Source organism: Myodes glareolus, chromosome 8, assembly GCF_982192425.1.
Source record: "Myodes glareolus chromosome 8, mMyoGla1.1, whole genome shotgun sequence".
Taxonomy (NCBI): Eukaryota; Metazoa; Chordata; class Mammalia; order Rodentia; family Cricetidae; genus Myodes; species Myodes glareolus.
The window spans coordinates 30149780-30176788 of NC_142033.1; the positions used below are offsets into that span (position 1 = coordinate 30149780).

Consider the following 27009-nt stretch of genomic DNA (forward strand, 5'->3'; position numbering starts at 1 on the left):
AGGCAGGCCCAGGCCTGTGATTTCCAAGGTTATGGCAATTTGAGTAAGAAACACCCAGGTAGCTAGGGAGTTTCCCCTCAGAAAGCCACACTTTGTAAAGTCCTCTCTTCCATCTCCTTAAACCAGATAAAGCGCGGCCTACCTGACCGTGTAGAGACACGAGACAGTCACATGTTGGAGTGGAAGTTATGGTCTCCAGCTTGTTGGGGTCTGTGCTGAATACATTAGCTCACCACTTGGCAAGGCTGCAACACGGGCCTGTTGGAGCTCATCTACCCTACCCGAGGGAGCTATGCCTCACTCCCCTGAACGTGCCTAGTTTGACTTAATGCAAGGGCCCTCCAAGGAGGACCCCAGACCTCATGTGACAGAATCATCCATAGGGCCAGCTTGGACCCTCCTAGAACATTTTACAGTAGGCCGAGGGGGCAAAATCTGAATCCAGACCCTTTGCCAGTACCCCCACCTTTTTTTTGTACTAGAGTCATACAAGAAAAGAGAAAAGTATAGGAAAAAGCCACCAAAAATGATCTGTTCAGAAGCAGCACATCACAAGGAGCAATTTTCTGTTCGCATTATGTGATTAGTGCAAACCTTGGCGCCATCTGGAGCAATTATAAGATCTGTAAAAGGACATAAGTGTGTCCATCATGGAGAAAAAATTAGGCTGCCCTACACTCAAAGGAGACCTCAGTATCAAACATGGGAGCCAAAATGGGGTGTCTCTCTAACTCAGAGGCCATCAGAAGTCAACCAGAAAATGTAATTCCCAGGCTTGGGTACCCTGTCACCAGGGTTTGTTGTATTAGATCATGCGGGCTCAAAAGGACCGGCCCTGCGAATACAAGGCTGAGCAACACCTCAGCCTTCCATTCCTCTGTCCGAGGGGTCCAGTGAGCAGCAGAAAGCTGGTGGGATTCCCTGTGGGGAGGGAGAGCGAAGACTGAGCGGCCTTCCCAGGCTAAAACGGAAACCGGAAACCGGGTGGTGCTTGCTCTGGCAGCCTCTGCTCAGCGCTCTGGATTCTCCATCCCCTCCTTCCCCATCCTCTCTGCCAGGTGATGGCTCCAGTCTGGAAAATCTGAATGTTCCGAACCCAAATCCCTCAGATCTGAGGGAGGATGCTGAGGGTTGCAGGTGGGCGAGTTACAGTCGTAGCCGTGTCGGAAACTGGCATGCAGAAACTCATGACTCTGCGTGGTTCCTGAAAGCATCTGTTTTAAACGTCAGTCGAGTAGAGAAGCCCAGACCCGTCCTTCCTGGCTCCAGTCCTGTGCCTTCCTCAGGCTGTCACTGCTTGAGCTCTGAGAACGGTGGCGGCCTCTAGCCTTTTACGCCCCAGCTTTCAACGTTTCCCCGTGTCCCCACTACCCAGTTACTAGACCTCATTACATGTTCTGCTGAGTCGGTTTGCCCCCCACACCCTTGGGCCCCAGAGCGTCGTGATCCTGCCAAGACCTCCATAATCATCTCTTGAAATGCCACCTAAGTCATGCCATTCCTCGTTCAGAGACGCAAAGAACTGTCAATGCCGAAACCCTCCACGGGTAATACTGATACATATTGAGTGCTTACCCCAGGTAGTCCTAGCGTTTTGTTATGGTCTTCACATGCTGAGCCACCCCCAGTAGGTTATTTCTAGGAAAAAGGAAGCACTCTAGGCACTCTTCCCACGAAAGAGTGTTTTGCAGGGCCCATCATTCTCGAGTAATGGTGCTTTCCTTACGCCGGGCTTTCCTTACGCCGGCCACCGTGCTGATGACTAGTCCTCACTGTTATTTAACCGCAGGAATTTTCCTTAAACTGAACCCCTGGGTACACATGGTCTGTGCTGCTTAAGATATCGTACTGCCTGCTCCCCTTGCTGACCTCAACTGACCCCCTGAGGCTGTGTGCTGGATTCCCATACCCACCTCTGGAAGTTCCCAAAATGGCCTGCCTTGGCAGATGGCTCTGCTCTTTAATTAGCTATACAGTTGCTGTTTCCCCTCGCTTAATATCAGGAAGCTTCTACTTGCTGCATCCCCTTCCCCCTCTTGGCCATAGCGCCTTCCTTCTATTCTTTTCCCATTTTGAACTTTTGTCTCATCTCTTCCCCCTTGGGTGTGTTATGGGAATCTCATCTCAAATCTAGGGACTTCTGCCAGATTGTCTGAACTCCTCCATGTATGGAGTGTTAAATCTTCCTTGAGCCCCACTTTCCCCTTATTTGGTATGATTGCCCATACCCTATGAGCTATTCTAGGTCCCGGCATCATTAAGAGTCAAAGTGAGTGTGGCTTGCAAACTATCCTACCTTAGAGAAGTCCTACTATTCAGCTGTGTGAGCCTTGTTTACATACACAGTGGGCAGCATAATGTGAAAATATTAACCACTGGGATGCAGAATGCTTTATTTTGTATGTGAGGATGGTTCACGAACCTTTTTCCTCAACAGAGCTGCCCTTCCCCGTGAGATTTGCTTTGAGTGATGGATGTTCAAATTATTTCTATCTTCTGGCGATATGTACTAATTGGCCGGTTAGTGGGAAATAGCCAAAAAGCATAGCATACTACAACAGAAAGTCAAGTGGAAGATTAAACAAAATCATGATGGCTGATCAGCCAGCTGATCGGATGCCATCAGAACATTGGCATCCTCGTGAGCCCAGCCAGGAAAGCATCAGAGGACAGTGATGTGCTAGGCTCTGTGGGGTGAGCTCTGAACTCAACAGGATCTTAGAGATGAAGCATGTGGGGACAGCAGCTTTTAAGATACTCCAGGGAGGTGAGATTTCAGCCTTCGAATAAAGGGAAAAGATGAGACAAGAGACGAGAAGGAAGAAGTGAGCCTGTGCCAGTGTCGGCAAAAGTTCTGAAAGTGACGTCAGGGCGAACATGACTGCTGGGAGCAGAAAGTGAGCTTGGATAGAAGAGGAAGAGGGAACTGTTAGAGGGGGAGTCAGAGATGACGGAGGAAGTGAGAAATGGAGTAAAGCCAGAGTCTCATAGCCCAGTGCGATGTTGAAAGATGGATTTGGCAGGTGAGAACTTTATTTCGGCCATCTTCTAGGTGATGTATACTATAGTCTCAGCCTCAAGACAAGCTTCTGACGTCTACTCAGCCATTTTAGACATTTTATAAAAATTATCTGACTAGGTACTAAATGACACTTTGTATGTTCCGGTTTTTTCCAACCCCTAGAGAGTGAACTGGATTAACATCATGCATAGTGCACTTGGGCAGGGAGAGGAATCTACTCAATCTGTCTGCATTGCATTAAGAGCTCCAGAGCCAGGCAGTAGACCCAGAAAATGTCTTGCATGTTTGCTGTATTCTGTGGCATTCATGATAGGCACACTCACTTCAAAACCCTCAAAGAAGCCCTAACTTCATATTTTGTAGACATGGCTCAGGGGTTTGTCTAAAGTCATGTGGAGTCAAACATTCTCCTCCCAGGAGAGCTTGTTGTGTTGGAGACAGTTCAGGTCATGTGTCAGGCTTTGTGCTCTGCAAGAGGCTGAGATTGTTCACATACTTCTGGAGCATTATCCCTCTCTGTGCTTTTTATAGGATGATGAGATTTAGCTCTAAGTCCTCTGTTATGACTTTATATAAAATCAGCTTACATTGAAATTAATTGCATTTCTGTATCATCTGTGTGGTTTGTGAAAACTGCCTTTCCTGGCTTCGGCAGAACCAAGTTGTAATGTTCCAAATGCAGATTTGCCCATCTGTAATTCTTTCGTCTCTATGCTTTTGGTGGCATCTTGGGACACAGTTACTCTTGGATCATAAGGGAATATTCCTAAAGTAACCCTGTAGTCTGAGTCACTCGTCTGGACCATTATTAGAGGGAACAATAGAGATGCAGAGAGAACCTACAGGAGGTGTCTAACTGCTTCTAGGAGCTTCCAAAGTGACACCAATTTATTAACTGAATTTTAGCTCTCTTCCCAATGTAGAAAATGAGCCCTTCCTACAGATTCCCTGAGGATCTGCTTGTCTTTTCTCATTTCAGTTTTTTTTCTTCCCCTTGTCCTCTCCACCATCCCTCTTCTTTACCTTTAAAGAGTGATTGATTCAAAAGAAAAGACCACCTAAGATTTGAGGGCAATAATGGTTTCAAGAAATGAACTTGAAAGATAGGTGTGCATTATTTGAAGCAAAGGAGATTGGATGAGAATTAACTGAGTCACTCAGGTAGGAGAGCAAAGGGGTGTAGCCTGCTTAGGACACAGGCATCTGAGGTGGTGATGTATGGATGAGCCTGTGGCTGGGAAAGCCTTGTGGTGGACTTTTCCTCATGCTTGGCAGCGCTGTGGCAGCTTGGCTCTTTTCTGGAGTGGCCTGGGTGAGCAAGGAAAGGGGGGACAGTGGGCAGTCAGTCATCCTATAGACAGAATATTTGCCAGACAGATGTTTACCACCCTGAGATTCCTAGTGGAACAGAAATGTGGATAAGTAAATAGTTAGATTTATCTTGGGTTTGTCCCTATGCATTGAAAAAATCTGGGATTTTCTTTTTTTAGTTGGAATTCAGACACGGAGGATGACTTAGACGCCAATATTGTGACTCATGAACTGGCCTTGAAAACTGATTTTGAGAATTTTATGTCAGAAAACCAGTTCAGGATGAATTGAAACCTTTCTTTCTTTCTTTCTTTGTTTTTACCTTTCTTCCTTTCTTCCTTTCTAATGTCTTTATCCTTTGAGACAGAAATAAATTCTATATTTTCTTTGGCTTTCTTAGAAGAAAGATAGAGTGGAAAGAGAAGTTGTTTGTAAAGAGTCGTTGAGCTTAAGCAGAACAGAACCTTCTGGAAATGAACTCCGGAATACACAAGTAGAAGATGATTGTTGAAAGTGGTGTGGCTTTCCAGTGTGCAGTGAGGGCCTGTGTGCTTTGGGGGAGGGGCTGTCACATCGGCCAGCTGTTCTGGGTCAACTTCTCCTTCCACACAAGGCTTACCCTGCTGGTGTCCCTGGGTCAGCATGAAGTGATCCCCATGTTCTTCTCACTGCCACCGCAGTCTTTCTATAATCTACATTCTGCCTTTAGCAGCAGTTTCCCAGCCCACCCTTGCAATGCAGGCCTTTAATCCCAGCTGTTGAAGAGGGTGAGGCAGGAGGATCCCAAGTTCAAGACATACCTGGGTTACACAGTGAGTCTGAGGCCAGTCTAGACATCTTAATTAGACCCTGGCTCAAAAGAAAAAGTTAGACAATGTCTACAGATACAGCCCAGTGGTAGAGTGCTTGCCTAGCATGTATGAGAGTTCAGTCTCCATTATTGAAGTAGGGAATGAGATCTGCTTCTTCACTTCCTCTCCTTATTCCCGTAAATTCCCTGGCGTGGGACCCTCCCACTCTGTATGCCGTGAATATGTGTTCTTATCATTGGTTAATAAAGAAGCTGTTTTGATCAATAGCCAGGCAGAATAGAACCAGGGGGGAAATCCAAGCAAAGATAGAGGGGAAAAGAAGGTGGAGTCTGGGAGATGCCAGAAGCCACTGGAGAAGCAAGATATGAGGTAACAAGCCACAAACCTTGTGGTAAAATATAGAATAATAGAATTGGGTTGGTTTAAGTTGTAAGAGTTAGTTAATAATAAGCCTCGGCTAATAGGCCGAACAGTTTGTAATTAATATTAAGCCTCCAAGTGGTTATTTGGGAACTGGCAGGTGGGAAAGAAACCTCCAGTTATAGTTCCCAGAGCAGGAAGCAGCAAAGGTCTAAACAGCCTGATAGGTAGACAGACCATGGTATCAGCCCTGAGCGATGTCAATGGGAAGAATTCTAACACCTGTGGATTCTACCAACACAAAGACAAGGGGGAACAACCTGCCCCCACCTACTATAAGGGCTATTGATTATTTCATTACTTAATCATTACTTGATAGGGTTTTCCTTTGCCAAAGAGTACACGTGGATTCCGAAAATCATTTTGTAAGGTGGGGTGTTTTTCAATTTAGATGCTCTTTGTTAAACTCTTACTGAGTCCAGCCTTGGTCCAACAAGGTCATTTGCACCAAGGTTGTTGGTCAGTGTTGTACCAAGAACTGATGCTGACATCCACCCTTGGTCCCCGCCCCCTACGTCAGGAATTGTACCAACTTTAATTATCGAGAACTTGTAGAATTCTAGATAGGTCTGGCAGTGAAGTGGACAAATCATTAATGTTTTTAAATAATCTACATGTGGACCCCTCCCACTCAAATAAAGTTGTTTTATGTATTCCAAGAGGAGCTCACATGTAGTTTTCCCCACTTGTGAACCTCCTGGTGATAGCTTTGATTTGGGATATCCTGGACTCAGATGGTTTTAATGAACTTGTGTTTCACCAGGAAGGCTCTATTTCTTAGAATAGTCAGGGAACTGGAGGAAGGTCACTATAATAACCCTGCCCTGCCTTTCTTTAGTACTTTGATTTTAGCATAATGGGTTTCCAAAGTATATATACCACTATTACAAGTACAAGGTCACACAGACAGCAGATTAGAGAGTCCGGATGCAAACCCACACTTGTGTGGCTCATGGATACACAGAGGGCATTGCTAGTGATTCAGTAGCATAAATCTGGTCTTCTCAACATGGTGCTGAAGCAATCAGATGGCCTTTGGGGAAAGGACCTGTATATCATAACAGAGGCAAAAACTAGTTCAAGATTAAGCAAAAACCTACTTGGAGAGAGCATACATACAAAGATCATGGAAGAGAACAGGGCTCTTTAGAGCATTCGGCCCACGTTTATCAACAAGACTCAAAACATACAAAGCATGGCCAGGCGTGGTGGACCACACCTTTAATCGCAGTGCTTAGGAGGCAGAGACAGGTGGGTCTCTATGAGTAGAGGCCAGCCTGGTCTACATGTGAGTTTCAGACAGCCAAGGCTATGTAGTGAGACCCCTGTCTCAAAAAACAAAAATAGCCAAGTGGTGGTGGCACATGCCTTTAATCCTAGCACTCGGGAGGCAGAGGCAGGCGGATCTCCGTGAGTTCGAGGCCAGCCTGGGCTACAAGAGCTAGTTCCAGAACAGGCTCCAAAGCTACAGAGAAACCCTGACTCAAAAAAAAAAAAAAAAGAAAAAGAAAAAGAAAAAAAGAAAAAAACAAGTTGGATGATGGTGGTGCACACCTTTAATTCCAACACTTGGGAGGCAGAGGCAGGTGGACCTCTGTGAGTTCAAGGCCAGTTTGGTCCTTAGAACAAGTTCTAGAACAGCTAAGGCTACACAGAGAAAGCCTTGCTACAGTGAATCATATTAAAATGAAGCTCAGGCACAGAGCTCCTACTTGTAATAATAACATTCAAAAGGTTGAGGTAGAAGAATTATGAGTTCCAGGCCAACCTGGGCTACATAAGGGAGATCATGTCTCAAAACAACAAGATTAAGAACAGTTACTTGAAGAGTGTGCGAGAGGTCTGTGGTCAGTGTGCTCGACCCCTGACAGGATACCATGCTGGCATTTTTCCCCTCCTAATGGAGGTTGGTGTTCCCAGCGGTAACTGGGGGAAGACGGATGCAGGGTGCATACCTCGGACACTCATATCCTTACAATAGAACCGTTCCTGTGAGGCTTTGCTACGGGAGCTTTTCCCGGTCCCTCGAGCTCCGCGGAGCCTTGGCATACTGTTATAGTCTTCCCAGAACAACCTCCTTGTGATCCCTTGAGGTCTGAGTCAGGATGCCTCAGCCTGTGTGGGGAGGACAGAGCAGCAGGGGGCGCTCACAGAGGTGGGAGAAAGGAGTTCAAAGGCCAGCCAGATCCGGTTATGTGGCGTCCAAGCCTTGGGGTCTCAGAAGCCCAGAGGAAGCCAGGGAGAGGGCGAGTCCCACGTTCTATAACAGGGCATTCAAACTAGGAAATGTCTGAGACAAGGCCAGAAACATACATGTAAACACAGCCTAGCGCTGTTGCCCATGCCAGCCAAGGTGTATACTTCCTACTGGGGCCCACAATCTGTAGAGAAGGGAACATGGAATGCATTTAGAGCTTTTGGAACTGTAATTGTTTGGCACATTCTTGCAAAGGGAGAAATAATAAAAATATCCCAAGAGATTACCAAAAAAAAAAAAAAAAAAGCTTCTAATCCTTGAGATGAGTGGGAAAATCTTGCATACTGGGGTCATTTCCTTGCTGTTTCAGGACGTTAGTATGCGCTGGAAATAGACGCTGGGAGGGGAGACTCCATGTCCTGGGAGTGCTGATTGTGCAAGAGAGCTTTCCAGGCCGAGAGGAGAAGGTTGTGCCTTTCCCAGGCCCCCGGAGCAAGATGACCCTGTAGTTAGATATCTAACTAGGCTGGAAGACCACAGGCAGAGGGAATAATTAACTTCCTCATTCCAGAAGTCGGACCAAACATCCGGGAAGGCAGAGTCTAGCTCTGCAGCAGTGTCTGTCCCTCTGTGGGAACCCAGGCTCCCAGCTCTGAGTCCCCTCCAGGGTGCACTGTCCCAAGTCTCTCTGAGGGGCCCTGGTGGCTGAAATCTGGCATTCAGAATTAGTAGATGGGGAATAGCGATTGCTCCGCTACCAAGTAGGAGTGTGGGCTGGAGAGATGGCTCCGTGGCCAAGTGTCCGCTGCGCGAGCGTGCGGGCCTGAGTTGAGATCTCTGTCACCCACCCATTGTGTCACACGTTGTGGGTGCAGCTGTCAGCACCAAGAGCGGCAGATCCTCAGAGCCAGCGCGTCTAGCCAGCTGGTAAGCTTCAAGTTCACTGAAACAAGATAGAGGACTGGAGAGATGGCTCAGCAGTTAGGAGCACTGACTGTTCTTCCAGCGGACCCGGGTTCAGTTCCCAGCACCCACATGGCAGCTGACAACTGTCTGTAACTCCAGTTCCAGGGGGCCCGACACCCATGGCAAAAAAAAAAAAAAAAAAAAACAATGCACATAAAATAAAATTTAAGAAAATAAATAAATGAAGGATAGAGGAATACCCTCAAAGTCCACCTCTACCTTGTGTGGACACATGTACACATGCACAAAATAAGAAAATAAATGTCATTTTTAAAATTAAATTTTTAGAACAGTGCTGGGGAGCTGGCCCCTTGGGGGGAAGGAGCAGTAAGCGAGGCTCTTTCCATACCTGTCGACTTCAAAAGGGGGAGTTCTAGGGTCAAACCAGAAATCAGCTCTAGTGACTTTGCTGGTATTGGCTCCAGAGACACTGTGGAGGACAAAGTTCTCAGGCATTCTCATGATTCCCATTCACACGTCAGACACTCTCTCCGGTTGATTAAAGCAGGAATCAGCAAATTCCTCCCGTTGAGACCCAGATTGCCAATATTTAGGCCACACAGTCTGGAATACAAACCACGTGATCCTGCCAGGGTGATATCAAAGCAGCCAGAGACACTCTGGATCAGTGGATGAGGTTGGTCCGGTGACATTTATGGACGTTACACGTGAATTTCTTCCAGTTTTTAGACACCGTAAACCAGTGTCCTTCTCATGTTTCCCAAACATTTGAAGTGATTATTCTTTGGAGGCCATGCAGACAGGACAAGGAAACCATATTTGGTTCATGGACCGTACTTTACCAACTACAGGGACAGAGAGCCATACACCCTTACAGCAGAAAGGATGCCCGCTGTGGGTTGATCCTGAGGAAGGGCCTTTTTACTGGCACGGGGAGCTGGAGTAGGAAGAGTAAGTCCTGTGTTCCAGAACCGGAGGACGGGGAGGTATCATCTGGTCTCTCTTGGCTGGCCCTAGACCTGCCCACTCTCTTCAGCACATGCCAAGAGGAGTATCTTGCTCTATACCAATGCCCCCTGCCAGGAACCCAGGCACTGAGAACCCTGGAACTGGTCCCTTCCTGCCCTCTCTTTGGGGACTTGGTCCCAAAAGAAGGCAGCCACTGTTTTGAGCAGCTGCCTTCTCCACTGTAGCAGGACCCTCTCTCCACCTTTCTTGATACCCCACTCTTCTATTCCTCCCAGTTCACAGGACAGCCCTCCCGGATCTTACACAAACAAGATCGCCTGGGCGCTCTCAGCATTTTCAAGTGACCTCTTAGACTTTTTTCCCTTTTGTTATACAAGAGTGGTTGCTTGTTAGCATCCTCCTCCCAGTAAAGATGCTGGTAAACAGAGAGGGAAACATTCAGCATTTCAGAACTGAAATTTCTCTGTGTTAATGGAAAAATCCCAGCTAATGCAACGCAGCTGGTGAAATAAAACTCATTTAAACTCGGCTGGGGAAAGGAAGACAATTTTGTTAGCAACAGATTTTTCTTACTAATTGCATTTGTTGTTGCGTTTGCTGGTTTGCCTCTTCCAATTCTGGCATTCCCTAAGAAGAGGGCAGTATCTGGCGACAGGAAGACGTCTGTTAGTCTGGCCTTGGAGATGCACTTGAGATAATCCGCCGCAGAGGGGAGGGCCTCATCACCAAGTATTTATGCCCTAGGATACTGCCTGAAAGATAGGCTTGACTCTCTGGCTTTTTTCCTAGGTCCTTCCATAGTGACGCCCCCCAAGGACATCTGGAACATTACTGGTGCCAAAGTGTACTTGAGCTGCGAAGTCATCGGAATCCCAACCCCTGTCCTCATCTGGAACAAGGTCAGCAGCACAGGCTTCAGGAAAACATCCCGCAAGTTGGGGAGCGTCTCTTGCATGGCCAGGGCGGTAGGAATGCACAGTTCGGGCCGTACCACTGCCTACTGCTCCTCAGAGAGGACGCCTGTGGCGACCGATACCACCTCTACATTAGCAGATAGCTTTCCTGACCTCCGTCTGTCCCCAACCTGATTTTATTAGCTAACAGTGTCCAAACAGGGAGTCTCAGAAACTCAGAGAATCGTGATAAACCTCCAAAGTCACTGTGTTAGTTATTTTTGCATGGCTGCCACCAAAATCCCTGACAGAGTCACTGAAGGGGAGAAAGGTTTATTCTGGCTTCCAGCTTTGGAGGGTCACAGTCTACACAGCAGGAAAGGCATGGTGGGGCATCCCTCAGTCCGTTGTGGCAGGACCAAAGAGCAGGGGCTGTTCCTATGGCAAGAGACCAGGAAGAAGAAAGCAGCTGGGGCAGAGGCCTGGCTGTACCTTTCACGCCCACGGGCCAGACCTCACCTACTAAAGGTTCCACAGCTTCTCCACATAGCATTGCCAGCTGGAAGCACACATTCAAAACAGGACTCTATGGGGGCAATTTCAGATTCGAATCTTAACACACACCCTCTGGGTGCCTGCACACATGTGTATGTAGGTGCGGGTTTGAATGTACGTGTGGTGAGATGACAAATCCCCCCACTCCCCGCACTACCACCACCACCACCAAGAGGAGACTACAGCATAATGATTAGGAATCTAAGTCCTGGGGCTGGAAAGATGGCTCAGTGGTTAAGAGCACTGGCTGTTCTTCCAAAGGACTGGGGGTCAATTCCCATCACCCACAGGGCCGCTCACAACCTTCTGTAACTCCAGTTCCAGAGCATCTGACACCTTCTGATCCCCACAGGCATCCGGCACCCATGTGGCACACAAAGGCATTCAAGCAAACATTCATACACACAAAAATGGACAATAGTCAATGATTTTGTGTGTTTAGTGTTTGGTCAGACTCTGGGAAGGGGTTTGGCCCTATCGTCAGAAGTCTCTGTATAGAAATTTAATTCATATAACAGAGGGAGAATATAGAGAGAAAAGAAAAATAAGGTAATTCCAATAAGGACATCCTGACGGGATCAGGACTGGAATTCTTGACCTCCATTCTCACCCTGTCAGCCTCCCTTTCTCCTTAGAAAGCGTCCTCCTCCACAGTGGGCGGAATTACCATCACAGTTTAAAGACCTCAGAGGCAGCAAAGCTTCCCCAGCTGCCTGGTGAGAACTTAGACCACATCGCGTCTCCTGGCAGCCTCTGGCGCCCCCGTGTGGCCAGAGGGATTCGGCCTCTTCGAAACCACGGGGCTTGAGAGCAGTTAGCAGGAAACGCCTGGACCATGGATGGCGTAGGCAGAGGTGACCCAGTTCCAGCACAAGCTGATGACCCAGTTCTAGTACATCCGTCCTTCACAGCTGGAACTTCCGTTAAAGGGAATAATGGCATTTTGCCTCTCTAAACTGTGCTTTGGAACGAACGAGACGTGGAGGGTCAGCTAGGCATGGCAGCAATGTGGTCGGGAGAATGAATGTGTTCGTTCATCTAGGTTTTTCCCCATCAAGTTGAAGCTCCCCAATGCTTATTTGAGGCCAGGGGCTTGGAAGGAGCGGGGGCAATGGCTGATAGATTCTGGTAAGAAGCTTTGTTGTTTCTTTATGGGTCCCCAAGAATTTACCAAATGAGAGGCCAGGGTGACTTTAGGGCCATAAGTATAGCCTTGTTGCCAAATCTTGCAAAGAATAAAGCCTTCCTTCAGTTCTGGCTCTGTAGCACCCCAGCAAAGGGCACACCATTCCAGGAGAATGCCTTGGGAGTTTTTGGAGGATTGGTGCCTGCATGGACGAGTCCCTCCGCCCAGGAATGCTGATGCCAGGGTAGACAGGTCCGAACACCCAGGAGTGTTGGTGCCTGAGTAGACAGGTCTTCCTAGGGACACCTAGAGTGTTGGTGCCGGCCTAAACAGGTTTTCCTAGGGACACCAGTCATTGAGGAGGGGAGCTAGGGCTAGGGGACTGGAGAGAAGGAACTGGAAAAAAAAAAAAAAGTTTTAAGTTTCCGAGTGCTTGTTTTACTGTTTATTTTTGTGATGCTGGAGGTTAAACTTAGGGCCTAGCGTGTGCTCTAAGCCATGTCCTCTGTGGGAGGAACCAGTCCTCTGTGGGAGTCACCCAGCATGTGTGAGGCCCCGGGTTGGATCCCCAGCATGACAGAAACAAGACATGGTGCCACATGCCTTGTAATACCAGCTCTCAAGAGGTAAAGGCAGGGAGGTCATGAGAAGTTTAGCTATTTAACAAGTTTAAGGCAAGCCTGGGCTACATGTCTTTAAAAAAAAATGTTTCTTCGGTAACTAGCAAGGAGCAAATACCAAAGTGGGAAGCTCCAGGGATTTGCCTATACCTTTGCAATGTGCCGTGCCTCACACAGGACCCAAAGCAGTGGGCTCCTAACGGCAGCATACAACCCGTCAAGGAGACCTGGAACTAATACAGCAATTGCTTCCGGTGTTCTCATAAGAAATAAAAACCAGAACTCAGAATGTGTCAAAGCATCACATTTACTTCTTGTTAAGGTATCATATAACAGTGTGATATAGCCCAAATCCCAACGTACTTTAAAAAGCATTGCTTTGTGCTGGGCAGTGGTGGCACATGCCTTTAATCCCAGCACTCGGGAGGCAGAGGAAGGAGAATCTGTGAGTTCAAGGCCAGCCTGGTCTACAAAAACTAGTTCCAGGACAGGCTCCAAAGCTACACAGAGAAACCCTATCTTAACATACAGGAATCTAATCTACATGGGAAGTAGAAAAAGGCAAGGTCTCCTGAGTAAATTGGGAGCACGGGGACCATGGGAGAGGGTAGAAGGGGAGGGGAAAGGAAGGGAGGGGAGTGGAGAAAAATACACAGCTCAATAAAAAAGAAAAAGAAAAAAGAAAATACCTATATTTTATTGGAAATATAGTTTGTTTATAGCATTAACTTGTTCTTTTAAAAGATAAATTGGGCATGGAGGCTTGCATCTATAATCCTAATACTCAGCAGATGGGGCAAGAGACTCAGTTCAAAGACAGACTTAACTGCATAGCAAGTTTGAAGTTGGCTTGTGTTACCTAAGACTTTGTCTCAAAAAAACTTAAAACCAAAATGAAACAAAAGATAATATATGTCAGACATTAAAACTTGTGCATTAAACCACAGTATTTAGGGGAGATTGAGGAAGGTCACAGATTGAAGCCAGGCTGGCTTATATGGGGAAACCATGTCTTACAAAAGTAAACACATTAATATGCAGTAAGTAAAATAAACTGAACTGTTATAGTATATTCTGAGATGGTTATGTTTTATTTCTTTAAATAAGCAATTTTAAAAAAAAGAAACCCTGTCTTGAAAAGCCAAAAAAAAAAAAAAAAGCATTTCTTTGTTTGGGCCATGACAAAATATCTGAAGTCACTGACCCAGATAGTCGCTGAGGCCAGTTGTTGCCTCCCCACGCTCCTGCAGCCAAACTGTTGGGAATTCAGACCTATTTCAGAGCACATTCTGTTTCAGATCTGGTTTACGTACAGAAGCAGGGTCTGGATAAAAGAGATTACTAGAGGTTGGACATGTGCACCGACAGAAGTCATAATCCCAGCAGTCTGAGCAGAAACCAGAGGGCTAAGAAGGCAAGGACTGTGGGTATCAGTTGGTGCCAGCACCCGTCAGGTAGCTCACAACTGTCTCTGCCTCCAACTCTGAGAGATCCAAAGATTCTGGCCTCCAGCGGTACCCAACCTCCCATGTACGTACATCAATGAGAATTAAAAGAACAGTGCTAACAAGAAACCACATCCAAAGATGTATAGAGTTCTGGAGTCATTGGCACTTTTTAAAATCTGTCCCTTATTTACAATAACAAGATTCTGGAAAAATCTGTTGTAAGCAAACCAAACTCAGAGCCAGGTGTCATGAAGTACGTCCTGGGGGGACTGAGACTGGAGAGTGGTGACTCTGAAGCCAACCTGAGCTAAGTGTCGAGAGATCCTGCAAAACAGATTAAAATAGGACAGCTAGATGCATAAATGACCTCACGGGCTCTCTAATTCTCCCCCAGTTGACGGTTTGTGAATAATGGGATTTTTTTTCAAAGAATCCTTGAGGGGGGGAAGAAGGTGACATTGGTGTCTCCCTCAATTGATCTGCACCCTATTTTTCGACCTAGAGCTCCCTGTGAGCTGAACTGGATAGCCAGCTAGCTACGGGGACGCTTTGGGCCCTGTCTACCCAATACTGAATTCTGCAGGCTCTGGCGGTAAAATGCTTCTCCCCAGATAGTACCTAGTTTATTAACATAAGCTGTTTCACCAGTAGCTTGGAGGATTCAAGGGAAAAAATGCCTGTCTGTGCATGTCTTCATAGCTTTCATTCGAGACATTAGATACCTCGTTTTCTGCCAGCGTTCAGGGAACGCGAGGGGAAGCCTAGAAAAAGATGAGTATGCACTTTGTTATAGAAAGAAAGGAACCTGACGCTGTACGGCCGTCTCATTACAAAGACAATCAAAATAAACACTGCCCTTGCGCTTAAAGAGGCCTAGATGGAATTAAAGAATATTGCTTCATGTACTTTTTTAATTCCGTTACCACAAGCCTTAAAATATTTATACTGAAACTGAGCTGCTAAATGCATTACCCCAAGAAAGGGCCTTTCCCCTATGTTCTCTACATATTTTCCAGAGTTCTTATTAACATACTTTGACCTTTAAAATAGGTGGGAAAGGACAGATGTGAAGTAAGGATTAGCCACACACCAAGGGAAGCGAATTTCCCCTTCACCCACAGCCTTCTGCATCTAGCCGTGGTATGAACAGAAACAGGCAGGCTTTATCACAGCAACATGCGACTTGGGGTTAGGGTCTTCAGGAATTGTTTTATGATTCCTTAACCCTCACAGCAAGTCGGAGACTGTGCTCTGGACTTCAGCTTCTGCTTCTCTTCGATGAAGTTGTTACAGGAAGGTCCCAAACATCAAGCTAGCACTGGGTGACAACTTGCCAGTCCGACATGGCACAGAAGACAAATAAAGCTCAGAACCAAGGAGCAAACTGTCCAAGGGCATTAGTGAGTGGGGCTTAAAAGCCGGGTGTGATGGTGCACGCCATTAATCCCAGCACTTGGGAGACAGGCAGACAGATCCCCCTGGTCTACATTCTGACTTCCAGGCCAGCCAAAGCTACATAGTGAGACCCTGTCTCCAGACAAAAGACAGCACTGCTGAAGTGAGACTGCCAGGAAGAAACAACTGTTTCCTAAGTACTAGGAAAGGAAGGGTCCGAGTCGATCGCTGGCTTCATCGAATTACAGTCTGGTGTGGTCTAGGATGTGGTGTTTCCTACTTGATGTTTCTCTGCAGAGAACCAAGTCTCTCCTTCTGTTTTCTCAGGTAAAAAGGGACCACTCTGGAGTTCAAAGGACAGAACTCTTGCCTGGTGACCGGGAAAACCTGGCTATCCAGACCCGCGGTGGTCCAGAAAAGCATGAAGTGACTGGCTGGGTGCTGGTGAGTACCGAGAGCTGGCAACAGCTTCATTCTCAGCAGTGGACACAGGAGTTGGCACACGTCATAGGTCACCTGCCCCAGACTATTTCCTCCCATTTCTTGGGAGCATCCCTGGCGTGGTGTTGCAGACACAAACGCGGGAAATAATGGAGGAGCTAAAGTTACTTTGTTTTAGGAAAAAATAAGAATTCTGTTTGCCTAAGTTCGAAACAGAATCCTCACAGAGAACTAAATGGTTTAAGCACTGATTTTGGTTATTGGTTAACAAGTATGTGATTTCACTTAACCTCTGGTCCTGTGGGTTTTACTCAGATCCTCGCACCCAGCAAGGCTTTCCCTCCAGCAGGTATGCGCAGCTAACCAAATTTCAGCTTTCACATTGTGGTCAAGAGCCACCCGTGACAATCGGATATGAGAGCCCCACAGGCCCTGACACAGGACTTTACACCAGCTCATAGCAGCTCACTTCCAACCCTCTGTTCATCCTAGGGACCCCCCATGTAACGGGGGAAGCCACTGGGAAGAGGAGCCCTCCACAGAGAACTAAAGAGCCTTTGTCTTTCACAGGTATCTCCTCTCAGTAAGGAAGACGCTGGAGAATACGAGTGCCATGCAGCCAACTCCCAAGGACAGGCTTCAGCGTCGGCCAAAATTACAGTGGTTGATGCCTTACATGAAATACCAGTGAAGAAAGGTAAATCATCTGACCATTTAAACTGAGTGGTGAGGGCATCAGGTCTAGGCATTCACCAGGTCCCATGCCCCCACGACGACGTGGCTGAGGACTCCTATGGTTGGGCAGCTTCCACCTCACCTCACATCGAAGAATTGAAACTCAGACCTGACTGGGTGGCTTGTAACTCCCGTCGATGTAGCATTTGCCTTTGCCTCCTCCTCGATATCCACTTAAAAGGAAGTCATTGTGGTCAGTTTCGTCCTTCACTTTGAGCTTTTAAGAAAAAACAAAAAACAAAAAAAAACTAGACATGTCCCACAATTCCAGAGAACCTGAGTTCCATTTTGGGCACCCACGTTCCAGCTTCAGGGGTTGCTATGTTCTCTTCTGGCCTCCATAGGCACCCACACATGTATGGCACGTGTTCATAGAAAACGCATTATGCATGAATAAGAAATAAATCTTAAAAGAGACAGGAGAACATGCTGGCAAATACTCAACTCTGTTTTATTTCACTGCTATAAAGCTTCCTCCAAAGAACCCACCCTCCCGTGTCACCAGGGTGCTGCTTTAGGAGCAGACTGCTCTACTGGAATGCTGTCTGACTGGGCACTCCCTTAGACCAGGCAGTGACACCTCAGCTCGGGAGCATCGCCCTCCCTCCTGAGGCTGAGTGACCTGACTGCAGAGTTCCTTCGCCTCCGTGGGTTTGCACATTTATGGGAAAGCCCTCCACCCTTCACACATGACCATACAGCAGCACTGGCTCTTACATGTAAACCCACACAGCTCCAGTCCACGGGACTCTGGCGTGTCCTTATGATTACTCCCGCGTCCTTCATTCCCGTGCTTGTTTTCTCCACACACCCCCCCCCAATGTGGTATGGGTGTTTTGCCTGCATGTATGTCTGTGATATGTGCATGCAATGCCCTCAGAGGCCAGAAGGGGGCATCAGACCCCCGACGAACTGGAGTTAAAGACAGATGAGAACTACTATGTGGGTGCTAGGAATCGAACCCAAGTCCTCTGGAAGAGCAGCCAGCGCTATTAACTGCAGAGCTGCTCCCTTAGGCCCTGTTTGTTTTCATGAAAGGATGAGATCTCTGGCACATGCCTAAATTCTCAGCACCTGGGAGGAGAGGCAGGAGAGTCATGAGTTCAAGATTTACCAGATCTACATAATGAGACTCTTTCTTAAAAACAAAAAACAGTAAAACAAAAAAGAGAAATAAGAGTGAGAGAACGGGTGGAGGAGGTCTCCCTACATTGCCCAGGCTAGCCCTTAACTTCCAGGTTTAACAATCCTCCTCCTGAATACTGGGTCTACAGGCACATTACCATGCCCCTGCCCGTTAGTCACATAATTTAACATTTTCATTGATTTAGAAACTGACAATCTGCCAATTATGTCCATGGATGTAACTAATTTTTATTTCTTTCTTAAACAGGTCAAGGTGCTCAGCTATAAACCTGCAAAACACATTAGCCTATGTAGCTAAAAGTGCTTCCAGACAGCTGACAACTCTAACCCTACTCTTGCCTGACAAGTTTCTTTTAAGCTCATCCACTAACACTTTATTACATCCAGCCGGTTTTACACAATCAAAGATAACACTACAAGACTATCTACAAAAATTTGTTTATTTACAAAAAAGCATGCAAAGCTTTAAACAAAACAAATAAAATTCTTATCACAACAGTAGTACATTCTGTCATTTTTTAAAACAACGATCGCAGAAACAAGACACTGATATTTACAGTGTCTCGCTGTGAGTGTCCCACAGTGATATTTACAGCGTCTCGCCGTGAGCCCACAGGACTAGATGCTCATCATGCGCGGCGCGATGCTCATGGACATAAGCTCCTGGAATAACAGTTTGCACGCGTAAGGCATTCGCACCAAAGAAATCTGCAGAGAGAAAAGAAACAGTAATCAGCAAAACTGTATTAAAGACCCCACCCTCTACTGCAATTCAGGTGAGAAATGCAAACGCCCTGTGCCTCAGTCTCCGTCCCAGCAGGTCTTAGTAGTTCCTCCTTTCTAAAGCCAACAAACAATATTCACCCTTCCTAGCTGATGAATTTTAAGTAAAGGCTTAAGAAAAAATTTTGGTTGGGCTGAAGAGATGCTCATTGGTTAAGAATACTTGCTGCTCTTCCAGAGGACCAGGATTGGATCCCCAGCAAACACAAAGCAGCTCATAACCACCTGTAACTCCAGTCCCACGGGATCTGATGCCCTCTTCTGGCCTCTGGGCACCGCATGCACATGGTGCACAGACATACATACATACAAGCAAAATATACTCAATAAGCATATTTTAAAAATTGCTTACAATTCCTCCTGCAAGACCTTACTATTTCAGAGATGAGCAGCTTAGAGAAATTGCTTTTAAGCTTGTTTTAGAAAAGTCAAATTATCTTTCCTTGTAAAACTAGTAATCTTAGAGACCTGCTATCAAAGCTGAAAATCCCAGCCTGTTCCACCATAAGAACAGCTAAACAAAAAGAATAAAGTGTACACGTACCTGGGTTTTGTTTCGGCAGCCCCTGCATTCGTATGTATGAGTTCTAGTGTTAGCAATTGCCATTATTCCACAAAGATTACAAACATGAACTTGATATGGATCTGATGCCTCAAACAACCTTTCTCTTAAAAACTGTGCTGCACCATGGGCAATCTGACAATCTCGTTCCATTTCTCCAAAACGCAGGCCACCATCACTGTCAATAAGAAAACAAGAGCGTGATTTGTACTTATTTATTTATTGTGTACATATGCAAATGCCAGTGTCTCTGCACATGTGTAGAAGTCAGTTCTCTCCTGGGAACTGAAATCATAACATTAGGCTTAGCAACAAGCACCTTTACCCACTGAGTCATCTCACTAGCCCTGTTTTTATCTTTTCTTATCAAGGCCTCTGTGACTAAAGACAAGTGTAGTAGTAGTACAGAATCAAGTTCTGATTCTTATGCCCTAGCAACCTCTCTAGCCTGGTGAGGAGGAGCAAAGCCAATCATTCAATATACATCAGAAGGTCTCCAAATGAAGTAGAAAACGTGCCCAAGTACAGCATACAATTTCCTCATCAAACACAGTGCAGTACAAAGCAAAGGCTCATCGTGCTATCATTTAACTTTCTAGAATTCAATTCTACACTTGAAAATGAATTTAAACAGACAATCTAAATAAAACAGCTTCTCAATAAGGGATCCCCCGCAACTGAGCCAGAAATGGTGAGTGCAGTCACAAGTACATAGTATTTGTATTTGTGAATAGGTGAATGATTACAGGTTCCCCAAGTGACATGCACTCAACAGCCACACACGCGTATAACAATGGCCTCCCTAGTGTAACACATGCACCTGTGAACTCAAGAACTACTCAACAAATTACTACAACAAAGCCTCACTAGTCAACCTCAAACAATGCTACGTAATGAACTTGCTGTTCTGAAAGTTGATGAACAGAGGTAGAGAGCATTTACCCTGCCTGTTACAGGAACAGCCTTAGACGTGTCTGTACAGCTAACAGCAGATGGACAGATAAAAATTAGACTCTCATCAGTTTGTACTCTCTAGTTCAAAGGTTTTATTCACACAATGATCAACAGCTACTACAGTCATGAAAAGAAAAGCTCCCAGATGCTAGAAGTAAATAATGCCATAAAGTGTTACTACCCAAGCCTCAAACTCCAAATCTCATTAAGCGTCCAAATGCAATTACCTCCTTACAGAAACCAGGAAGTCACAGGCCTGGGGTGCAAGCAGCGCATCCAGACAGTAAGCTCTCCCCAGGACCAACAATCAAGTTTCCTCAACTCATAAAATTCAAAGAAAAAAGTTTGAGGGCAACTGAACCCAAGGTCTCCTGAAAGCTAAGTGGGTAAAGATGCATCCAGTTCAACTCCTGGAAGCCACATGGTGGGAGAGGGAAACTGAGTCCAGAGAGTTGTCCTCTAACACACGCACACACACACACGCGTGCGCACACGTGCACAGACAGACATGCACACACACACGCGCGCGCGCGCGCGCACACACACACACACACACACACACACGATGTAAAATTAAAACTGAGAAATATTTAAAAGGAACTTAGGAGATACACCAATTGCAAGCCATGCCTTTATTTACATCCTGACTACACAAAGCTTTCTTAAAAATATCCAATAAAGCTACATGTTGTTGCACACCTTTAATCCCAGCACTCTGAGAAGCAGGCCATCCTGGTCTACATATATTCAAGTTCCAAAACAGCCAGAACCACAGAGAGAAACCCTGTCTCAAAATAAAATAAAAAACCAACAAACAAAAATGCAATATGGTAAACCTGACCCCTAGATATTTGGTGATATTTAGGAGGTACTCTGTTTTTGATGTGTATGTTTGAGTACCCTACATCTGTGTGTGAGTACCATGAGTACTGCCTACACGCCTGGTGCCCTCAGAGACTAGAAGAGGGGGCCAGAGTTACAGATTTGAGCCACCACATGAGTAATAGGAACCAAACTCGGAGCCTTTGGAAGTGTGTGACATGCTCTTAACCACTGAGTCTTCTCTCAGTCTTGGGACCTTGCACATCAGTGGTGTATATTTACAAGTGTGGTTTGTTTTGTGTGTGTGTGTGGAATAGAACATTGCAAAATCTATAATTCAGTAAATTGGTATTTCCCAAATTATCTGATTATGCTATAAAGTGATGCATGTGACAGTTTGGCAGAGGCGGCAGTGTTGGGGATTAAACTCGGGACCTTACACATTGCCAAAGACTCTAGCACTAACCTACATCCCCAGTAAACCAATGATCTTACTAGATAAATAGAAAAACATCCACTGGTAAGGTTTCAAATTTTTCATTAAACTATCCCTTAATAAACAGAACTTGGTGGAGCTGGAGAGATGATGACTCAATAGTTAAAGCACTTGCTGCTCTTTCAGAGGCCTGGGTGTGGTTCCAGACATCCACCTGCAGCTGCGGTTTCAAAGGATCTGGCCTCTGCTATCACCAGACATGCAGATGATGCACATACACACATGCAGGCAAAACTCCCATACGCTTCTAAAGTAATTTTTAAAAAAGAAACTAATTTAGCTGGTGTGCTGCCAGTACTCACACTATTTGGGAGGTGCACACAGACACATGTGCGCATGCGCACAATGGGGGGCTGGGGGTGGGAACACGACAAAAAGGAAACCACCAATCCCCAAGCACAGTGGTGCACACCTGTCATCCTCACACTTAGGAGGCTGAGGCAGGAGGTTGCCATAAATTCGGAGCCAACTTGGCCTATATAGTGAATATCAGGCCTTTCAGGATTATATAAAAGGACACTATCGCATAAAAAACAAAAACCAACAACTTCTCAGACAGAACAGAGGCTGAGCTAAGCCATGAATTCCACTGGCTCAAAAATAAAAATAAAAAGATACTAGAGTAGCTTTTCAATTTAATAAAGCATCAAAAATAATATTCTTCCCTTTTCCAATCAGCTATCTAAGTAACATCAGATTTCCTCAAATACTTTAAGTATGAAAAAATACAATACTGGGCCAGAGACTGCTACATCCACAGCTGTCTCGCCAGTGTAGCAGAAATGCTGACTAGGCAGGCAAGTGTTGCTGGAGGATTGGGATCTGCGCGGATACAAACAAGACTGCTGAGGACATTTTTGAATTCTGCTCCACTATTAATTAAAACCTTAAATAAGTAGCCAGTTCTGGGAATTGGCAGAATCATCATTAGGACAATTCCTTGATGATGTGGAACAAAAGGAGTTAATTTTACTAGGAAAAACCTTAGAAGCTTTGGGCATTTGCCTGAGAAATATGTACAGTTGTAAATAGAAGGCCTATGAAACCTTTCTTATGGAAGAAAAAGACCTAAGCTGACAATATCTGAGCCTGAGAATTGAGAAGGGAGGAGAGTTGAGGTTAGTGATATAAAGTAAACTTCAGAGAGATTCAAGACTATGTATTAGAAATTTCCTAGCAGAAAGCTTTCCCAGGGAGATAATAGCCTTTTTCTTTCTCACCCAGGCACACATGGTCACTTAGCTCAAATCAACCAGCCACCTGCAAGCTGATAAAGATGGTCTAGCTCAAGGGCAGTGGTCTCTCTGAAGGCAAGAAGAAAAAATTTATTTTACAAAATATGAGAAAGCAGAAGTCCTTGTGCCCAAGTCAAAGCATCTTCAAAGATTCTTTTTGTAAACTGTTTTATGCTGTTCTTTTCTGTTTTATGATTTGATGATGTATGGCTTTGCCAAGTTCTTTGGCTGTAAAAAAATATATAATCCTGCACTGAAGTAAGTAAAAACGCAACAGCATGTCTCAAATACATTGAGAGTGGTCTGTCTGTCAATTCCTCCGCCGTATCCTGAAATCTCCCGTCCTTCGCCCTGACTCCCCCACGGTCTGAGTGGCTCCCCGAGCCGGTCCGTGGCAGGAGCCGGCTCAGCGGGTCAAGGCGCCTGCTGCCGAGTCTGAGCACTCCAACCCCAGGGCCCACATGGTAAGGAGAACTAAATCCCTACAAGGTTCTCTGACCTCCACACTCACACGGCCTACACGCACCTACACACAAAATACATAAATATAATAAAAATACTTTTCTTAAATACAATATTGAGCCTGAGAGGTGGCACATACCTACAGTACCAAAAGTGTGGAGGTGGAGCAGGAAGATCCAGCCACAGCTTTGTAACAAAGGAGTTTGAATCTAGCCTGTGCTACATGACCCTACCAAAAGGAAGAAATGGGGTGGGGGAGACAAGTAGGGAGGTGGGGAGGAGAGAGAGGGAAAGGCAAAATATTGCAACGGAACTAATTTAGAAGTAGAAGAACCAAGCTACCTTCTAGTTCACTAAAGAAACACACCCCAATGTCACTCTTATCACTGAGCTTACTTAGAAACATACTGATTTTTTGCTAGGACTCCTAGCAATAGTGGAGAGGGTATTTGAATAGGTTTTCTCCTTTAATCAGACTGGTGACCACCCTAACTGTCATCAAAGAACCGACATCCAGTAACTGATGGAAGCCGATGCAGTGACCCACAGCCAAGCATGGGCTGACTCCTGGAGTTCAGCTGAAGACAGGGAGGAACCATATGAACAAAGGGGTCCAGATGATGATGGGGAAAACCAGAGAGACAGCTGACCCGAGCTAGTGGGAGCTCACAGACTCTGGACTAACAGCTGGGGAGCCTGCAAGAGAACCAATTAGACTCTCTGAATGTGGGTGACATCATGTGACTTGTTCTGTTGTGGGGAGGGCCCCTAACAGTGGCACCAGGACATATCCCAGGTGCATGAACTGGCTTTTTAGAACCTATTCCCTAAGGTGGGATACCTTGCTCAGCCTTGATACAGTGGAGAGAGGCTTGGTCCTGCCTTAACTTGTTATGCCAGACTTTGCTGACTCCCCAAGGGAGGCCTTACCCCGTCTGAGGAGCAGATTGGGGGTGGGAAGGGGGAACGCGGAAGAAGGGTAGGGAGAGGGAACTGGGGTTGGTATGTAAAATGAAAACTAAATTTTTTAAATAAAATAAAAAGAAATATTTTGATTTTTCATTAAACATATACTAATATGTAATAGGTTTACCATTGTTTTTAAATAAACATTTTAAATTTGAGATTACATTCTCTAAGGGTCCTGACATAAAGATTCGATGGCCACTCTTGTACAGCCACATCTCAGGCTTCACAAAGGAAGTTATATGATGACGGGATTTTCTGAACATAATCAGAGATAAGTGGAGGTTCTGGCGCATTGCCTAGAATGTTCAGTCCTGACTTTAAAGAAGAAAGAGAAGGAAAAGAATCATGCTATCAGGGGCTAGTGTGAGGGAGGAGGGATAAGCAGAGGAACCAGACACCACGCGCTGGTAACTGTTAAAGCAGACGACAGAACACAGCCAGTAAAGCACCGTCTACTTTTAAACATGCTTAGCATTCCCAGGTGAAAGGGCTAGTTAAATACATAATGAGGACGATGCAGCTCCCTTACCGAGATCTGCCCTCCATGGGCTGTCTGTTAAGGATCTGAATAGGTCCCCGAGCTCGAGAATGAATTTTGTCATCCACCATGTGCTTCAAACGCTGGTAGTAAGTGGGGCCAATAAAAATCTGTGATGTGATTTTTCGACCAGTGAATCCATTGTAGAGTACCTAAAACAAACACAGGTTTTTCTGCATTTAACTAAAAATATTAAACAAGTTCAAAAATGCATATGCACATACTCTATACTCCTATTTACATAAATCTAAACTAGTTACCTTGGGATGGAAGGGGACTTTCTGGGTAATTTCTTTCCTCGGTGTGGGTTTTAGACCCACAGATGTGTTTACTTTGTGAAACTTCATCATGTTGCATGCTAATGACTTGTACATGTAAAAGGCTTTGTTTTAAAGAATCAAAGTACACCACACAAAACGTGCTTGTTACCTACACATAACAAGGTGTTTGTGATAGTCAATATACCTCATTTCCTCTGAGATGGTAGCCATAATCAGATAAAAGATTGGAAATCTTCTGCACATTGACAGCATCATTAAATGGAGTGGCATCACCAATTTCACCTTTGTTAGCCGAGACCTTTGGAATAAAAGCATATGTGAGAGAAATTACAGACCAATAAAGATATACTCAACTAATAAAATATTTCCTATAGAAGAAAAGATTTTAAAATTAAAACCTATTATAAAAATTGTGATACATTGAGATTCATTTTATTAATATTTTACCTAAGATATCTGTAACAAAGTAATTCCCCCTCCCCCAAAAAAAGGCTAAAAAGCTCTCTAAGACAAGTCTTATCCATGGGACCATGTGAGATCATTTACTAAGACATCAAGAAGCCCAAACACCTCTGATGTACTCAAGGAAAAATCTTAATGTCTTAAAATGACAAGTCATTAAGTCGCTTATGACATTAAGTGATAAACAGACATTCATGTGTTAGACTACCACTATTCTACTTTAACAAGATACCCAAAACCAGAAAAACTTTCCCTGAAAGATACATATACAGTTGATACCAAAATTTTAATATTCCTAAAGCCATACTGAGCAAACCATCCATGAATTAACTCACTTATAGAAAAGAGTTAGCTGCTATTACTACAAATGTATGTAAAAGCTGTATGTATTCTATCTTGGGAAAAAAAAATTTGTCTTGAGTCCCAATGGCCGCTAGCACAAGGTACTTATGCAAAAATTCTTACTTGGCAAAACTGCAATTTTTGTATATGCAAATACACGGAGTGTATTGATGTATGTATGTGTATGGGAAGAGAATACACATCCAGGTATAGAGGCCAAAAGAGATCATCAGGTGTGTTGGCTAGTCTGTCAACCTGAAACAAGCTAGAGTCATCTGGGAAAGGAGCCTCAGTTGAGGGACTGCCTCCAGATCACCCTGTGAAGCACTATCTTGATTAGTCATTGCTATGGGAGGGCTCAGTCCACTAGGAATGGTACCATCCATGAACAAGTGGTCCTAGGGCATACAAGAAAACAAATTGGGCAAGCCAAAGGGAGAGGTACTAATAGGAAGTGTGGCTTTGATGGAGGAAGTGAGTCACTGTACAGGTAGGCTTTGAGGTCTCCTATGCTCAAGCTACACTCAGTGAAGTGACACAGTTCACTTCCTGTTGCTTGTGGCTCAAGATGCAGACTCAGCTCCTTCTCCAGCACCATGCCTATGCACATCACTATGCTCCCTGTCATGATGATAATGGACTAAACCTCTGAAACTGTAAGCAAGCCACCCAAATAAATGTTTTCCTTAAGTGTTGCCACGGTCACAGTATCTAGCCACAGTAATAGAAACCCTAAAACACCCTTTCTTCCTTAAGTTGTTTTTAGTCGTGATGCTTTATTTATCATGGCAACAGAGATAATAAGACATGAAGTTTCTTGGTCCAGCATTCTTCATATTCCCCTGAGAAAGTCTCATTCACTGAACTTGAAGCTGAGCTCATGACCAACAAGCTACAGTGATTCTCCTGTCTCCACACACATCAAAGCACTGGGGTTATAACTCCCCCACCTGGGTTATTTATATATTTAATTTATTTATGCAGAGATCAGAGGTCACCTTGTAAGGATCAGTTCTGTCCTTCCATCATGTGAGTTCAGGTCTGAACTCAAGTTTTCATGCTTTGTAACACTCACCCTTACTTGCT

General features: G+C 45.2%; 2 protein-coding genes across 2 annotated transcripts in view; one reads left to right on the plus strand and one right to left on the minus strand.

The window, feature by feature from the left end:
- The window catches only part of Igfbp7 (insulin like growth factor binding protein 7), a 58090-nt gene extending 39572 nt beyond the window's left edge, over positions 1-18518 (plus strand). Inside the window, exons 2-5 of the mRNA XM_048446352.3 lie at positions 10448-10557; positions 16023-16139; positions 16707-16833; positions 18265-18518. Of these exons, the coding sequence (XP_048302309.2) occupies positions 10448-10557; positions 16023-16139; positions 16707-16833; positions 18265-18284 (374 nt within the window). The 3' untranslated portion in view covers positions 18285-18518. The remainder of the gene's footprint in view (positions 1-10447; positions 10558-16022; positions 16140-16706; positions 16834-18264) is intronic.
- The window catches only part of Polr2b (RNA polymerase II subunit B), a 43293-nt gene continuing 34723 nt past the window's right edge, over positions 18440-27009 (minus strand). The window contains exons 22-25 of the mRNA XM_048446332.3: positions 25304-25417; positions 24830-24990; positions 19345-19540; positions 18440-18725 (exon numbers count right to left, since the gene is read on the minus strand). Coding sequence (XP_048302289.3) covers positions 18636-18725; positions 19345-19540; positions 24830-24990; positions 25304-25417 — 561 coding nt within the window. The 3' untranslated portion in view covers positions 18440-18635. The remainder of the gene's footprint in view (positions 18726-19344; positions 19541-24829; positions 24991-25303; positions 25418-27009) is intronic.